The sequence below is a fragment of the Salvelinus sp. IW2-2015 genome, linkage group LG4q.1:29 (genome assembly GCF_002910315.2).
Source record: "Salvelinus sp. IW2-2015 linkage group LG4q.1:29, ASM291031v2, whole genome shotgun sequence".
In the NCBI taxonomy this organism is placed as follows: Eukaryota; Metazoa; Chordata; class Actinopteri; order Salmoniformes; family Salmonidae; genus Salvelinus; species Salvelinus sp. IW2-2015.
The window spans coordinates 52143530-52162007 of NC_036842.1; the positions used below are offsets into that span (position 1 = coordinate 52143530).

The 18478-nt window shown below is 41.5% G+C and overlaps 2 protein-coding genes and 2 non-coding genes across 4 annotated transcripts; 3 read left to right on the top strand and 1 right to left on the bottom strand.

Moving 5' to 3' along the window:
• Nucleotides 1-28: 28 nt before the first annotated feature.
• Nucleotides 29-6504, bottom strand: LOC111962140 (protein RIC-3). Its single transcript, XM_070442943.1, has 5 exons — nt 6198-6504; nt 4349-4572; nt 3885-3966; nt 1179-1272; nt 29-83 (listed from the first exon to the last, which is right to left on the bottom strand). Exons 1-5 carry the CDS (start codon nt 6307-6309, stop codon nt 29-31), a joined length of 567 nt encoding a protein of 188 aa, XP_070299044.1. The 5' UTR covers nt 6310-6504.
• Nucleotides 6505-14819: 8315 nt separating this feature from the next.
• rpl27a (ribosomal protein L27a) lies at nt 14820-17645 on the top strand. Its single transcript, XM_023985005.2, has 5 exons — nt 14820-14859; nt 15427-15490; nt 15580-15655; nt 16300-16474; nt 17473-17645. The coding sequence occupies exons 1-5, from the start codon at nt 14857-14859 to the stop codon at nt 17599-17601; spliced, it is 447 nt and encodes a 148-aa protein (XP_023840773.1). The 5' UTR covers nt 14820-14856; the 3' UTR covers nt 17602-17645.
• LOC111962854 (small nucleolar RNA SNORA3/SNORA45 family) lies at nt 15829-15958 on the top strand. The gene has a single exon (XR_002877147.1). It is a non-coding gene; the product is annotated as a small nucleolar RNA SNORA3/SNORA45 family (small nucleolar RNA).
• On the top strand, nt 16767-16897 carry LOC111962853 (small nucleolar RNA SNORA3/SNORA45 family). The gene has a single exon (XR_002877146.1). It is a non-coding gene; the product is annotated as a small nucleolar RNA SNORA3/SNORA45 family (small nucleolar RNA).
• Nucleotides 17646-18478: the final 833 nt, after the last annotated feature.

Sequence of the window (18478 nt, forward strand, 5' to 3'; positions counted from 1 at the left end):
CCAAGCCAGAGCCCGGACTGAAACCCAATCAACATCTCTGGAGAGACCTAAAAATAGCTGGCAGCCTACGCTCACCACCAAACCTGACAGAGCGTGAGAGATCTGCAGAGAAGAATGGAGAAACTCCCCAAATACAGTGTCCAAGCTTGTAGTGTCTACCAAGAAGACTCGAGCTGAATTGCTGCAAAGTCGCTCAAACAAAGTACTGAGTAAAGGTCTGAAACTTATGTAAATGATAATATTTCAGTTTTTATTTTGTATAAATTTGCACACAAAAAATACCTGCTTTGCTTTGCCATTATGGGGTATTGTGTGTAGATTGAGGAAAATGTATATACTTAATCACTTTTAGAATTAAGGCTGTAACAACAAATGTGGAAAAATTGAGGGTTCTGGAATACTTTCTCAATGCACTGTAACACTGTTAAACAAATAAGTTATGCTATTGCTAGCAATGAAGAGGAAACTCTGACTGAACGACTCAAACTCCCCAGCTTATGCTCACCAAATGGACGTTAGCTCTAAGGGCCAAGATGCCCATGCATTGACTTTTGTTTGCTATACATGTCGGTGGATGCTTTTCACAAGGACAATTTGTTCTGTCTCACGAGTCCTGAGCATGAAATGGCACAGGGATGTTCATTATGTTGCTGAGTGGCTATATTGACTATAAACTGATTCCATGGGAGCCCCACATTAAACGTATGTGTTTGTGAGTTGAGAAGACAATCAGAAATACTGTTAAAATGTTTTTCAATTGACTGCCATAGCCCACAATAAAAGTAAACATTAGCTGTTCATTTTCTTTTTTTTTATGTGTTATGAAATGGTCGTGGCCAAAAGAGTTTGGAACCCATGGCTTATGGTCTACCCATTAGAATTTATTACAGGTATGCTAATTCAATCAATAGGACATGCAATAACAGTTAAGTACACACATTAATAGCAATGTAAATACATTGTTCACATTCAGATTGTATTCAATAACATTTTATTCCAGATTTTTAAAAACTTTTTTTAATCCAATTTTTGCCGGCAAAAAGGTGTAAAGTGGGAAAGAGAACCAGAATAATTTTTTAAAAGTTGAATATATGTTTTTGGTATGCAAAGAGAGACTGAAACGAGAATAAATGAAGAGATTGCCGAGGAGCAAGACTTTGGCCGGGTAAACAACAAACCTTTCAGGACTGTGGCTGGCTTTGGACACAATCCTCTCCATCACCATCTCTGTCTCCCTCAGCTTATCCTGCAGCTGAGTCAGCTCAAAGTCCGCTAGAGGGAGGAGAGAGGTCGGTTAATACTTTTCAGGATGGCATTGTCTTAAGTGAAGCTAAACTATTTGATTGTACAGTCGTGGCCAAAAGTTTGAGAATGACACAAATATTAATTTCCATAAAGTTTGCTGCTTCAGTGTCTTTAGATATTTTTGTCAGATGTTACTATGGAATACTGAAGTATAATTACAAGCATTTCATAAGTGTCAAAGGCTTTTATTGACAATTACATGAAGTTGATGCAAAGAGTCAATATTTGCAGTGTTGACCCTTCTTTTTCAAGACCTCTGCAATCCGCCCTGGCACGCTGTCAATTAACTTCTCGCACATCCTGACTGATGGCAGCCCATTCTGCAAAATAAATGCTTGGAGTTTGTCAGAATTGAGGATTTTTGTTTGTCCCGCCTCTTGAGGATTGACCACAAGTTCTCAATGGGATAAGGTCTGGGGAGTTTCCTGGCCATGGACCCAAAATATCAATGTTTTGTTCCCCGAGCCACTTAGTTATCACTTTTGCCTTATGGCAAGGTGCTCCATCATGCTGGAAAAGGCATTGTTCGTCACCAAACTGTTCCTGGATGGTTGGGAGAAGTTGCTCTCGAGGGATGTGCTGGTACCATCCTTTATTCATGGCTGTGTTCTTAGGCAAAATTGTGAGTGAGCCCACTCCCTTGGCTGAGAAGCAACCCCACACATGAATGGTCTCAAGAGGTTTACTGTTGGCATGACACAGGACTGATGGTAGCGCTCACCTTGTCTTCTCCGGACAAGCTTTTTTCCAGATCCCAAACAATCGGAAAGGAATTCATCAGAGAAAATGACTTACCCCAGTCCTCAGCAGTCCAATCCATGTACCTTTTGCAGAATATCAGTCTGTCCCTGATGTTTTTCCTGGAGAGAAGTGGCTTCTTTGCTGCCCTTCTTGACACCAGGCCATCCTCCAAAAGTCTTCGACTCACTGTGCGCGCAGATGCACTCACACCTGCCTGGTGCCATTCCTGAGCAAGCTCTGTACTGGTGGTGCCCCGATCCCGCAGCTGAATCAACTTTAGAGAAGGTCCTGGCGCTTGCTGGACTTTCTTGTGCGCCCTAAGCCTTCAACAACATTGAACCGCTCTCCTTGAAGTTCTTGATGATCCAATAAATGGTTGATTTAGGTGCAATCTTACTGGCAGCAAATCCTTGCCTGTGAAGCCATTTTTGTGCAAAGCAATGATGACGGCACGTGTTTCCTTGCAGGTAGCCATGGTTGACAGAGGAAGAACAATGATTCCAAGCACCACCCTCCTTTTGAAGCTTCCAGTCTGTTATCAAACTCAATCAGCATGACAGAGTGATCTCCAGCCTGTCCGTCAACACTCACACCTGTGTTAACGATAGAATCCCTGACATGATGTCAGCTGGTCCTTTTGTGGCAGGGCTGAAATGCAGTGGAAATTTTTTGGGGATTCAGTTCATTTGCATGGCAAAGAGGGACTTTGCAATTAATTGCAATTCTTCTCATCACTCTTCATAACATTCTGGAGTATATGCAAATTGCCATCATACAAACTGAGCAGCAGACTTTGAAAATTAATATTTGTGTCATTCTCAAAACTTTGACACAGGACTGATGGTAGCGCTCACCTTGTCTTCTCCGGACAAGCTTTTTTCCAGATGCCCCAAACAATCGGAAAGGGAATTCATCAGAGAAAATGACTTTACCCCAGTCCTCAGCAGTCCAATCCATGTACCTTTTGCAGAATATCAGTCTGTCCCTGATGTTTTTCCTGGAGAGAAGTGGCTTCTTTGCTGCCCTTCTTGACACCAGGCCATCCTCCAAAAGTCTTCGACTCACTGTGCGCGCAGATGCACTCACACCTGCCTGGTGCCATTCCTGAGCAAGCTCTGTACTGGTGGTGCCCCGATCCCGCAGCTGAATCAACTTTAGGAGAAGGTCCTGGCGCTTGCTGGACTTTCTTGTGCGCCCTAAGCCTTCACAACAATTGAACCGCTCTCCTTGAAGTTCTTGATGATCCAATAAATGGTTGATTTAGGTGCAATCTTACTGGCAGCAATATCCTTGCCTGTGAAGCCATTTTTGTGCAAAGCAATGATGACGGCACGTGTTTCCTTGCAGGTAGCCATGGTTGACAGAGGAAGAACAATGATTCCAAGCACCACCCTCCTTTTGAAGCTTCCAGTCTGTTATTCAAACTCAATCAGCATGACAGAGTGATCTCCAGCCTTGTCCTCGTCAACACTCACACCTGTGTTAACGATAGAATCCCTGACATGATGTCAGCTGGTCCTTTTGTGGCAGGGCTGAAATGCAGTGGAAATGTTTTTTGGGGGATTCAGTTCATTTGCATGGCAAAGAGGGACTTTGCAATTAATTGCAATTCTTCTCATCACTCTTCATAACATTCTGGAGTATATGCAAATTGCCATCATACAAACTGAGGCAGCAGACTTTGAAAATTAATATTTGTGTCATTCTCAAAACTTTTGGCCACYACTGTATGAAACTATTTAAATGACTGATGCTGTTTCTTTGTATAGAATTATCAATCTAACTGATCCTTAAAGAGGAATGATTTAAGAATCGTGAGATTACAGTTTGTAACTCACTGATCTTTCTCTTCCGGTTCTCTGCTCTCACTGAGGGAAATCTGGGTTCAGCAGGTACGGCGCACTTCCCCTTTGAGGTTATCTTTTGAGAAGAGAAAAAAACATTCTTCAACAATAGGATTTAAGGATTTAAACATACAACACGCAGATTATAAATGGGCATTTGATTTGGACCGTTTGTGAGAATAGGATACAATGGACTGTTTCCATGCGTGTCTTCCTAGTATGTGCATGTGTACGCATGTTAGGGCTGGGCCAGACTACTTGATTCAAGGTTTGTATTCGATACATTTTCGCATGCAAACTTTTTGTCTACAGCCCCGTTGCACATTTTAAAACGCTAACATGCCTGTACTCTAAATAATTTTCATGAGAGTACTGGAACACACACATTCTTTAAAATGCTCATCCCTATTGTCTGTGCGTGTATGTATGTATCCTATGTCAACCCCACAACATRGCACCTTAAACAGGATGTAGAGGATGTAAAGAAGGATCGCAAAGCCGTAGATGGGGATGATCTGCCCTGCCAGGTTGGACTTGCCCCCGGTCCCTACCCCTGTGCCCCCACCCCCCTTAGCCCTGGCGATAGCCTCGGTGTTGTGTGCCCTGGTGGACCCAGCAGCCCTCTGGCCCTGACTGTCCGGYGCCATCTGCCGGTGCACCATGGGAGGAAACCGTCCTGAACCTGCAAAGCAAATGTGGTAGATGAACCCGATACTGTGATATACTGGAATTAACACTGTGGATACACTGGAATAACAACTTTGTTGCGACGGTGAGTTGGACTTARGCTGTTGTGATAAGGTAGCCCTGCTGTGGTAGCCTTGCTAATGCTGGGTGGATGGGTTTACGGTAATTAAATATTGTGTTGGATGAAGGGRGGGCGGGTTGAATAAAGAGACAATACCTTAATAAATCCATAAATMTATTATWKTTGTGCAATTTATATCTTTAGGCTACATTGAGGTTATTTTAGACGATATGGCATTAGTGCATAAGCCTAAACTTTAGGGCTGAACTGTACATGAGTCAAATAGCCGACATGCCAATCGCCAAATGCTTTTGGGAACAGGCAGAAAAAGTTGACGTCAATCCACGGAGGCAAAAAGAACCGTGTCCGGAGTTWAATTCAATAAGAGAAAAGCWGCAAAATGGAGAGTTGAAAATAAAGAGAAGGGAGGGCCAGAAAAGTAGGCTAATGTTTGGGAAAGATTTGGTGAGGTGGAAGAAGAGGACGAGAGCAGTGCCGGCTATGTTATGTGTGATGATTGTGAGGCGCTACACAAATTCGACAGTCACAAGATGGGGACTTCAAATAGGCCTATGGCACGTCAAGGGAAGCCTACTGTTCAGATGGGTTAAATGGAAACTGAAATCTGTACACTGACTGTAAACCTATAACCTCTCACATAGCTTTTATATTAACTCCTGCAGAATTAAGCATTTCTCGCAGTAAAATAGTAKACCAAATGTAAACAAAATGTTTACTTGGGAACAGGAGTGGAAAAATATGATTTCTTTATTTCAGCATCTTGAGAGAATGTGAATGCTCAGTTAGCACCTCTACAGATGGTATCTATCTTTATCAGCATCATAAAAGCTGATAGTATTTCAAKCAAAGGTTTATATTTCCTTACAACTGGTCAAACTGATGTAATTTGGAAATTTTGCACAGAATTTTTTGTCCCGAGTTATTGCATTTTCTCCCCGGTCCCTAAACGTCTTTGCTCCGTGAAAGATGACAGAGAACACTTTACCAATGTCAACTAGATTGAAGCATTCATTCTATCGATTTATGACATTATTCTGGTGAGCAAMGGGTTATTTAGTATTTTAGGGCAACATAATGACAGCCTACATGCAGCTTCTCTTCTACCTAATTTATAGACAAGTTGACTAACAAATAGCCTACCAGAATGTCGGAAATTATAGGCAGAAACATATCTAAATCTGGCAACAAAAAAACCCTGCACCCAGTTAAAAAATCGTTCCCCCGTCTTTGACAGTAGCCTGTTGCGCAATTTCTATATTTGCGTGTTAGGGTCGGGTGCGGGACTCAGATTTGAACTTTTTCACATAAAGTCAGGCTGTTGCGGGTGAACAAACAARTGACCCACCACTCCTCCCCGGTGATGACAGCGCCCTCTGTAGGGATGTAGCTGGTATTGTTCAAAGATAACCAGAAATAAACGACGATGCGCAGTAAAAAGAAAATGTGTTAKTTGCAAGGAAAGGTAAGCCTACGTACGAATCTATAATAGTTAGCTAGAATAATAAAGATATTTAACATTTTTAGAGCGTAAACCTTACCCTCGGTCTGTGCCTTCTTCCCTCCGCCTAGCAGCATTTTCGGAAGCAGAAGAGCAACGCAGAGCACGAGACAAGACACGAGCGTAACCTTTTGAAATGTTGACATCGACATTGTTACAGCCGCACGGTTGCTTTTGCAGGGAAATGTACTTAAAAGGCAACAAAAATACACAAACAATTCAACACAGAGGGTCAAGTGGATGCTGCGTCGGSCTCCTCAGCATCATCCATTTGTGTACACGTCCTTCGCTGAAAAACGGAAGTGTAACCTTTGTAGTGGATGCACCTCTCCAGTAGATGGCGTCAGAGAACCTTTATTTATTTCGACCAAATAGAAAATAGAAAGGCTGTGATGGCACTGCATCCCTTTTTTGTAAATATGGTAAAGTCGTTTTTTGAACTCTTTATACCTGCTATAATTACTGTCTCTGTGTGATAGATTAGATATTGGTAATAYCTGGGAAAAGGCCTATACAGGTTAATTGGAATTGGACCCCCTTTGCATTGGACAAGGCCCTGAAGCTCATCTCATATCTGTCCCCCCATATTTTTCAGGCCAGCCACTCCTTTTACTACATAGTCTGTAGATTAGCCCAACTTACATTGCCCCATAACATGAAATATGACATGTTATTACTCCTACCATGTAGATACAAGGAAACCACTATCTGTGATGCTCAGAACAAAGCATCCCTTTTCACACCACGGGAGCCAAGACAATTTGAGCCAAGACAGGCTGTTTTGGTTTAGCAGAGGTGGGACCAAGTCACTGTTATTCGAGTCACAAGCAAGTCTCAAGTCACAAGGTCCAAGTCTCAATACGACTCCCAAGTAGAATGGTTCGAGGCTRGAGTCAAGTCCAAATCGTGCATTTTAAGAACAAGTCCAGTAGAGTCCCAAGTTTTTTAAGCCATTTAGCCACAACTTTGTAAGTATGTTTGGGGTCATTTTTCATTTGGAAGTCCCATGTGCGACCAAACTTTAACTTCCTGACTGATGTCTTGAGATGTTGCTTCAATATATCCACATACTTTTCCTGCCTCCTGATGCCATCTATTTTGTGAAGTGCACCAGTCCCTCCTGCAGCAAAGCACCCCCACAACATGATGCTGCCACCCCCGTGCTTCACGGTTGGGATGGTGTTCTTCGGCTTGCAAGCCTCCCCCTTTTTCCTCCAAACATAACAATGGTTATTATGGTCAAACAGTTCTATTTTTGTTTCATCAGATCAGAGGACATTTTCCCAAAAGTACAATCTTTGTCCCCATGTGCAGTTGCAAACTGTAGTCTGACTTTTTTATGCCGGTTTTGGAGCAGTGGCTTCTTCCTTGCTGAGCGGCCTTTCAGGTTATGTCGATATAGGACTCATTTTAGTGTGGATATAGATACTTTTGTACCTGTTTCCTCCAGCATCTTCACAAGGTCCTTTGCTGTTGTTCTGGGATTGATTTGCACTTTTCGCACCAAAGTACGTCCATCTCTATGAGACAGAGCGCGTCTCCTTCCTGAGGGGTATGACAGCTGCGTGGTCCCATGGTGTTTATACTTGCGTACTATTGTTTGTACAGATGAACGTGGTACCTTCAGGCATTTGGAAATTGCTCCCAAGGATGAACCAGACTTGTGGAGGTCTACATTTTTCTTTCTGAGGTCTTGGCTGATTTCCCCATGATGTCAAGCAAAGAAGCACTGAGTTTGAAGGTAGGCCTTGAAATACATCCACAGGTACACCTCCAATTGACTGAAATGATGTGAATTAGCCTATCAGAAGCTTCTAAAGCAATGYCATAATTTTCTGGAATTTTCCAAGCTGTTTAAAGGCAGTCAACTTAGTGTATGTAAACTTCTGACCCACTGGAATTGTGATACAGTGAATTATAAGTGAAATAATCTGTCTGTAAACATTTGTTGGAAAAATTACTTGRGTCATGCACAAAGTAGATGTCCTAACCGACTTGCCAAAACTATAGTTTGTTAACAAGAAATTTGTGGAGTGGTTGAAAAACTAGTTTTAAAGACTCCAACCTAAGTGTATGTAAACTTCCGACTTCAACTGTATGTATATATGTTTGGGAGCCACTGGTAGAGCCTACTTTTCTAAATGCATTGTGGTTCGACCAGAACACTGACATGTTGCCAAGGCAGAGATGACTGGCTGAAACCGAGACGCACGTGGACAGCAGAGGCATTCATTCTGGKCTAATGACAATCGCCAAATGTCTTTACACATGTTTTGTGTAATAGATGTCTCTTTCCCTTCACCGCTGTTTGGAGGCTGGAAATATGTTTCGAATGGATGAACGTGCACGGGTAGCCTAGTAAAGGAGCCCTTTGAAGTAATTGTTTGACAATCCGATGAAAACATAATGACTGGTTGTGTTTATGGCACAATAAAAAGTCATACGTTTTAAAAGTTAAATGACAAATCTTTACAACTAGGCCCATYGAGATCCTATTGAATTAATAGGGATTCTATATGTAATTCTATGATTAGGCCCATTATAATTTTTTTGCTGCACGTGTAAGCACGTGCACGTATAGGAGGTCTGGTACCAGGAAGAAATGAATTGTAATTTCACCCCCGATAGTCCCCAGTCCTAAGCAGCAAGCGAGCTCTTATGTGGACWCTTTTAATATATATGTATAGTGATGTGCCGTAAATCTTTCTCTGTTTATACGTGTATGCTTGCTTTTGCTGTATGACATGGAAAGAATTTCCTAATGAATACAATCAAGTCATCATCATCATCAACATAACCCACTCTTTGGTCCAGGCTGGACAGTGTGTAGGGTGTGCCTGCCACCTGGTGGTCTGTCGAGGGGTGTATGGTCCTACAGTCATAGTCCACGCCAGGGTCTGGGTCACTCCGGAACAATATGCACACCCAGTCACCCCTGTAGGACAGCGAGAGAGGGTCAGAGTCACATTTGTCAAACTTTCTCATCCTATCCAGGGGCTTTCAGTATTACATAAACTGTCGGTAGGGTTGTTGGTTACATATTTCATATTGTAGCTCTGTGAACATTGTCAACAATGCCAACAGAAGACAGTTTCTGTTTTGCACAACAGTATTCTAGACATTCATTAAATTGTATCCACACATGTAACATTTGCGGGATGTAAAGCTCTAATTGATTTTTTTTTTTAGATATCATTATAAAACGTTTATAAACACCAGAAAATAGGATCTCAATACGTACAGTGGGAAGTTTAGGAGGGGTGATACATGGCAGGAGAGGTGGTAGACCTTAGGGCAGCCATCACAGCACAGCAAGTCGCCCCCATTCAAATACACTGCGCAGAAATCCTCACTCTCCATCCCTGTTGCCCCWTGCTCCTTCTCAGGCTGCTCATTGGACACCACATAACACCCCTCAATGTCCTCCCCATCTTCAGGTTCTCAATCAAATTCCAATTTTGTTTCTGATTCTGACTTTGGATCCAACTCTATTGACGGATTCAGTTCTGACTTTGGTTCTGGCTCCAGGTCTGATTATATTTACAGTGAATCTGAATCAGATCCAGATTTCAGACCTGGATCCCATACAGACTCAGACTAACTCTGATTCAGGTTCAGATTCAGACTCCAAGTCCAGTACTAGATACTGTATAAAGTCAAATGTATAGCATTGGAAAATAAATGCATTACTCTATACAGAACTGGGACAGATCAGCTTTGTTGATGGGCATGGAGGTAAGCCATTTCAAACTAAATCCCAGGCAATTAACAGSGTAATGTGTATCCTCTCTATCCCAGTTTGATTTGAGGTGGCCGAATCGTAACTTGAGAAACATCTATTAATTTAACAAAAACTCATGCAACTCTTTCATTGATATCAAAAGTACTAATGTATTTGTTTTAAAGCTTAATGTATGTTACACTATCGAAACATAAGAAAATATGTGGAGGACCAGGTGGATCTGTACCATAGAGGTAGATAGACGGCCCTTCTTTTTGCTATAATGACTTCTGTGACGGCATGGGTAGTGCCATTGAGGGCTATCTACATTTTTAAGAAGTCCTTATTTTTCAACTTCTATGAGTTTATTGGCAGTCGGTAAACAAACTGAAAGGGTGAATACTGGCATCTGGAGTGTGCTGTCAGAACAGGCATAYAATCAAGGTTGGTGATTTACWACCACATGCAGTGATGGAATGTTCATTAACCCATTGGATGTCCCAAAATGCTTCAAAATTGTGAAAATCCTCAATGGCGCTGCCCATGGTAAAGCAGGCTTTGGCCTGGTCTGTACCTGTTGGAAATGTGAAAAGCTTTATTGAAAGTTCATTATCCAGGTGTTATAAATACATAATACATGCATTATAAATATTATAATTGTAATATTATATTATAAATACAATTCAATCTGTACTTCAATGCACATATGGTGTGCATTATAATAAAGAGTAAGAAAGATGAGGTGGGGAGAGAGGTGTTGAAGACACCTCTAAAGGAAAGAGGTAAAACAGAGGAGCAGGGAAGACCGCATATGATTAATGAATTACAGTGCTACCCTAATATTCTCTCAGTTCATCACAATTACATAGTGTCTCTAGCGGTGTCTCCTAACCAGCCTTGGGCTCCCAGTRGGCCCGAAGGTTATTTTAAGASCAGGTGGGGTGGCGATGACGGGACTGGCTTCCTCTCTCACATCAAAACATACCTGCAGATGAGAGAGATGGAGAGAGAGCATGATTAAGCTTTTTTTATTTTTTATTCTAACACAGTCAGTCATCATAATCATCAGGAGGTGAAATGCAAAACTGACCTTGGAACATTAACTCTGCTCTATCTGTATTTCAATGCAAAGCATCTCTTTAATAATAGTTCCTGTTGACCCGACCAAGTGACCTCTCACCTATGATCATGCTGTTCCCTCTGTGTCAGCCAGTTCAGATGCGGGAYGGGTTCACCAACACAGCTGATATAACCTAGAGGATTTAGTTAAGAAGGGGGAGTGGGATGAAGTGAAGGAGACTGTTATTGAGAAAARAAGGTAGTTAACGAGACTGTGTTCAACAGGAATCTGTGTGTGTGTAGTGTCACCTGGTGTCCATACTAAGTGGCTACAAAGTACTTTATGCTGAAAAACAGACATGAGGACAAACAATACAAGATAATGTCATTATTAGACTTTTACATTACCAGATCACAAATGAGTACATAAATACCACTTGAAGCTTGATGATGACTTTATCATTTTAATCAGTTGTGTAGTGCTAAGGCAACAGCTGGGGAGGTGTCAGGTTCACCTCTGTTCTTAAAGGGTGATTATTCCAACTATCTGTGAAATGCTGCAGATCTGCCTGCAGACGAGGTAGGAACACATATCTCACACAGAAGAGGTGGATAGAATTTGACAGGTCAAGGTAGCCTTCTTCCTCCAAACTGTGCAGCAAGTTGGATTACTGACATGTCACGTTAACTCCAAACATCTCTCCATAAGCGTTTGTTATTGCAAGGCTAACCCCCAGGGAAATCATGACTTGGCAGAAACAGGGGCTTGATAGTCCAGTGAAAATGGCTGAGTGTTGATGTGGTGTAAATCTGAAAATTAGCAGCTGACATCTTAAGGGTTTTTTAATTAATGCATGTGAGACAGGTTCCATGTACAACAAGACAGGCAGAAAGGAGGAGAGAAAAAGAACACRGGACACTTTTGCCAGAAATAAAGCTTCCACGGCCTGTTCCTCGGACAGTGAACATACATCTGGCAATATCTACATTTTTGACCCCTTGATCAGCTCGCACTCCGAACGTATAGAAAATAMCTTATTTTTTGTAGATATGAAAACAATAACTGAGAAATGACCGTTCTCCAGAAGCCTTCGCTGCTCCCGAGSGGCGTCGCTCATGTGTATGTTGGCAGTGGCATTGTCGTGGTATGCCTGCAGCTGTACGTTGTTTGGGACCCCGGCCATTTGGTAAGGCTGATATGTGTTAATTTGTGCATCGTCTATAAGATGTSCCTGCTGTATGCCTACAATGGTCCAAGCCATCATGTGACTATRTAAGTGTGATTGGTCTATGTGAGTGATGGTACTACTCTTTGCTGGGGTTGGTGATAATGCTGGTGCATTTTCACAGGGGCCACAAACCTGCAGGTAGGATTGTTAGTTGTYTGATGGGAATGGTGTTTGTTGGTGCACTTTTTGCACAACCACCTCTTCTTGCAGAGGGCACACACACTCTGGACTTGACATCACAGTCTGCACAGCACGGCAAAAGTAATAGTAAATTCACTCAGTGTAAAATCGATTCTTGTGAAATCCATAACTCACAGGCACCTCCTGTAGATGGAAATGTAGTAGGCTGCATGTGGCTTACCGTAGAATGACATATTAGAACTTACATTTAATAAGCTCTCTGTGTGGCTTACACTGTTGAACTGCTTGTGATGTAATACGACTGAGAACAACATCACAATAAGATAAATATGCTATACTGTATGTTCATCTTAAACAATACAGGGAAGTAGGCTACAACATCACATAACGGAGCCTTAATATGAAGCCATCATCTGAGACGGGCTACTACTCCTATAGTCCCCTCATCAAAACATATTAGTAACATGTCCAAAAAGCAACCTCTTTAAAATGCATTACAGAGAAAATCACTCACGTGTTCCATCAAAGATAAATAGAACCCGTGAGCTCAGTGGGGCCTGGAGAAGTAGACATACTCTAATTTTGCCAAAAATGTCCRTAACAGCCCACCCGGCAAAGGAAGGCGCCCTGTGTAAAACAAATCTATAAGAAACAGTGACACGTATTCTGAAGGACCTAAAATGATGAATCCTATATTGGTATTTCACAGTCAGGCCAACCCAATATGTACTGTGCAAGTAGGCTAATAGTAGGCCTACTACTGAAATAGATAAACGAGGCTGTCAACGGAGTCAGAATTTCACCGGTTTCAGATGTATTTATTTTTTATTCAGGTTTTTGCTCTCAAAGTCGCACTTTATTATAAGTCCACAACAATGTTTAAACCACATCAGGTGACCACTTTTGAGGTCTGAGAAAAATCTAAGACATTTAGATTTTTGAGTGTAGTTACCCTTTAATTCAAGTCTGCAAGCACCCACACTGTTGTTTGGTTAGCTGTCTTTCTGTAGTGCACATGAMATGGCGTTTGCAAAACAAATGGCCACTGGATTGATGCAAATAATCATGATATAATTCTGCCAGGTAGAATTTGACTCAATCATGGACACTSTTACTGAAAGTGGTGGCTTCTTCACGTGATGTATTGCTGCCATGTTATGTTGCTGTCTTCGGTTTCTGTTTATGCAGTGTCGTGATGTGTATTTTGTCCTATATTTTTTATCCCAGCCCCCGTCCCCACAGGAGGCCTTTTGGCAGGCAGTCATTGTAAATAAGAATGTGTTCTTAACTGACTTGCCTAGTTAAATAAATAAAATTTTAAAAAGTTAGTCGTAGGCTACTTTGTAGCTAGTTAACATTTAATTGAAGGTTTTTGGGAAAGCCTTTCCGGYAGTTTAGGCCTATCATTAGCGTCGCTATATTTTTCCTGTTCCTTAATTGTTTGAAACCTTGACGTTTTACTTCATATGAGGCAACAGGTAAGACATGTATTTAACTTGCTTCAAAGTCCAACCATAGAAATGTTGAGGGAAATATTTTATAAACAGTTCCTCTTATGCGCTCTCCTTTTCTATTGGTTTTCAAATCAAATTGTCTAGCAGCCAAAGAGATTATCATAGTCAATTAGTAACCCATGATGATTGCATCTCCCCTCTCTAACTTTCTAACGGATATGTTCATCTCTGTTAATGAAACAGCTCACGTGAATTGCGCATTTTAAAAWGTTGTTTTCCCGCAAATAGAATGTTGGAACATTTGCTCTTGCGCACATTGCTGCGCTTAAATTGTGAATAAATGATATTTTATCAACATTTTAAGCTAAACATTCTGATCTGTTCCATCACCCTTATTAATTGATACAACATATACCTCCACTACACTACTTTGAAACACATCTATGGGGATTAAGAGGTGAGTATACACKATGCCTAGGCTACTGAAAAGAACGTGAGTATACCCTGCACTACYCCACTGAGTTGGTTCTTCTTCAATGCAAAAATAACTTGGGTTGAATTTGGTGGTCGTCTTCTTCTATGATTACATGGCGGTCCGCAAACAACCGTTTAAGTGCATGCCGCCACCTACTATGCTGGAAAATACGATAAATCATGAGCTGCCCAATTCTGTACAGTACTACCATGAACATAAATTAACTTGGTGTTACTATTTGCTACAGTCTCTCTCTCTCTCTCTCTCTCTGCTACACGTGTGACATAAACAGATCATAGAGGAAATACCCCATGAAATATTTCTGATTAATTAGAAATTACAGACTGCCTATTGACTTTTAATTTCACTTCAGTTTGATGCAGGTCTACAAAGGTTAATCATTTGGTTTTGGTTGGGGGAAAACAGAATTCTCATTCATTCTAATTCAGGAATTAATATCACTGTTTCATTAACGAGGTCAAATGATCTATGTTTATTCTGTATTCCTCTTGGTGTCCGTCTGATGTCGCTGTTGGTTTCTATGAAAGTTGTCGGAACGTAAATCTCGTACAAAACCGTGAGATTTCAGWTTCCCATTCCTCTTTCACCTCTCCTCCAAGATGGTAAGTGTCGTCGTGTATACTGCTGCTGTAAAATTAGGTTTAAATCTATGTCCATCCTGTGTTGTACGAGTAGAAAAATCACAAGTTTGTTTAGTTGTCTTATATGTTATAGACATTGTCCCTATCCATTGTCATTATTAAGGAGAATACGTTAGAAAAACGTTGTAAACCYGCGAGTTCTCCCGAATGTTAGATACAGGCCTTTGCTTGGTAGCGACCCACGTTTACTGACGTTACAATTTCGTAAATTCTTAATTCTGTCACGAAACTCAAGTGAACAGTTCTTATAAAATATTTTATATCGAAATACTTGCAACATTAGCCATTATGACCACATCTATGTTGTGGTAGTTTAGTTTACTAGCTAATCTATTAGTCGCTAACGTTACCTGCCATAAGTAGGGTAGCTTGAAGCGAAGTTGAACCTCGAGCGTATGTGTTCTATTTATCTCGTTCTTGCCCCGTCATGAAGTATTCTGTTTGGTTGTTGACATGGTTAAATGTCTCCTACATGTTGTCCAATCATGATATTTATTTTGTTATCCTAAAGTAAATTATGTCTTGCAGCCTACCAAGAAGACCAAGACCAGGAAGCTCCGAGGGCACGTCAGCCACGGACATGGTCGTATCGGTGAGTTGAYCATGGTCAACATTGGTGATACTTGTGGATAGTAATGGTAGCTATTGCAAAACGTGTGAGTATTGTTTCTCTCATCCTAGGCAAGCACAGGAAGCATCCTGGAGGTCGTGGTAATGCRGGTGGCATGCATCACCACAGAATTAACTTCGACAAATAGTGAGTAGAGTACTTTTCCATTTTTGTTTTTAGTAAGAAARGATTTAACGTATTAATTGTGAACCTTTACTGTAGGTGTACACTGCATTGTTTGGTGGCTTGAGTAGTAAGAAAACATTATCAATGTTGTGTTTTTTAAGAGGGAGTGATCCTCTGCATAGTGCGTGACGCTATCAGAGACTCAGAGTCTCATCTTGACAAACACCATTGTCTTGGTGTGCTAGAGTTCTCTAAGAGTGAAGACTGGTCCTATTCACCGACTGGCCCCTCGTAGGCTAGTCACCCACATGGGCAGTTACAAGTGTTGATATTTTTGTCAACACATCTATATTAGTCATATTTTTTTTTTTTTAAATGCTCACTTTACTGAAGGCTGTAGGATGAAATAATTCCTTGTCGTGTTCATTTTGTGCAACAGCTTGCCTTGTCATGCTGTGAAGTTACTATTGACAACACATACAAAGTCCTGTATTTATTTTTTGTTGATGGGTTTTGCTTTCTGGAGGATTTTCAATCCCACCACTTCTGATGTCATCTATTGATTACATTGTCATGAGTGTTAAGACTGTGCGTCAACTTCATCACCAGTAAGAATTTGGTGTGATACAATATGCTTGACATGTCTGGTCTCTGTGCTTCCACAGCCACCCTGGGTACTTTGGTAAGGTGGGCATGAGACACTACCATCTCAAGAGGAACACCGTGCACTGCCCCACTGTCAACCTGGACAAACTGTGGACGCTCGTGAGCGAGCAGACCAGGCTCAACTACGCCAAGAAGCCCGAAGGCCCTGCACCCATCATTGATGCCGTGCGCGCTGTAAGTGTCTTCCCAGAGCACCATATGTCTGGTCCCAGGCGACGGTGCRGGTTCATACATATATTCTCCCTTAAGTGTAATGGTTTTTGAAGGTAGATTTGGATTTATTTGAGGAACAATTTTGACTTGCCTCCAGTTATAGCAATATTATGGCATTTTTTTGAATATGACCAGTCTACTCTYCAGGCCTTTTATTTAGCCCTGTGCTAACACACCTGGTTCAGGTAATCATTCCCCTGGTTAGTGGCTTATAAATAGCTTTGTGTTCAGTAAGCCACATGGAGTGATGCTGTCAGAGACTCAGAGTCACATCTTGACAAACACCGTTGTTTTGGTGTGCTAGAGTTCTCTAAGAGTGAATACTGTTCCTATTCACCGGCTGGCCCTGTAATAGGTCAATCGGCCACATGGACAGTTACAAGTGTTATACATTGTTGCCAGGACTGTTCTAGAGCKATGTTTGAGCAGGAGCTCTTGGCCTTTACACTCTGTCATGCAGAATTATCTAACTGGGCTGTGGAGAACTTGCTTGTGTACTAGCTGGCCATTCAAACTAAACTGATGTAATGAAATCCCTAATTAGAGGCTTGCACAAATGACGGCCTGCTGCGGTTGTTGAATAACATGGGCTTCTTGACCAGTAGTGCCAGGGTGTCAATGGTTTAGACTTAAAAATCAAGTTTGTTGTAGCCATGCTGACCTCTGACACTGAATCTTAGACTGGCGTTGGTGTGAAAGGAGCTGCTGTGAGGTTTTTATCAAGTGGATATAGACGGTAGCTAGTAGTTCGAGATGGCCATGCATGTCTTTAAGGTCTGAGGTCTGTATACTTGTGTAACTGGATCTGCTGCCTATTGTTTTGGAATCATTCATTTAGCAGATGCAGCATTTAGGGCCATGTACTTAATAGGACTGACTTTGTGGGATGGTGGGCAACTCAATGAGATGTCTAACTTTTTGTGTAGATGTGTTAAGCAATGTTGGTTCTGTCTCCACAGGGATACTTCAAAGTGCTGGGCAAAGGCAAGCTGCCCAAGCAGCCTGTGATCGTCAAGGCAAAGTTTTTCAGTCGACGGGCAGAGGAGAAGATCAAGGCAGTGGGAGGAGCCTGCGTGCTGATGGCATAAGCTCCTGTCAATGTTTTTTGCAAGAATAAACTGTATAAATTGGATTGGCTTTGTCTTGTGGTCTGTTGAAGATGTAAATGTTGTCTGACGCTTATCTCACACATTGTTGGGTAATAGTTGTTGCGCAAGGAACTGAMAATGTATTGATTTGCTGCATAGAATGCCTTTGCCATTGGTCACTAACCCTGTTCCTGGTAGCTACAGGGTGTGTAGACTTGTTCCAACTTAACATGTACACATCTGACTAGGCTAATTAAGGTGTTAGAGCAGTGGGTCTCAATTGGTTTTGCCTCGGGACCCAAGTTAATTAAACAATGTCTGTCACCCAATATTTGCAGCACTTTTTTTTGTTGCCTAAATGCAAGCAGGAAAAATATTTTTACTGCTATATTGATAGTAACTAGCAGTTATCTTGAATGTTAAACTCACTGGTTTGGGACTACAAATCTGCTGAATAGTGCTAATAGCTCTATTAAACGCAGGGAAATTGTTGAGAGATCGAGTTATTAAATTATACGTAGTCTTGGTTTTAAATTCAGATGTATTTTTTAATTACATTTATACTCGCACTGTGACACACCAGTTGAGAATCGCTGTGTTTGAGATATTGCTGCCTGGACAGATTCACTGATCTACAAATTGCCTTGATTACATTAACTCTAGATAATTGGATGAATGGGGTGTCAGTGGTTGGCTGGGTCAACCTGTACCCAAATGGTTTTGCWAGACCAGGGTTTGATTACTGCTGAGTCAAATATGTATTTTATTTATTTAACCTTAATTTATCTAGGCAAGACAGTAAAGAACCATTTCTTATTTACWATGATGGCCAAACCTGGATGACGCTGGGCCAATTGTGCACCGCCCTATGGGACTC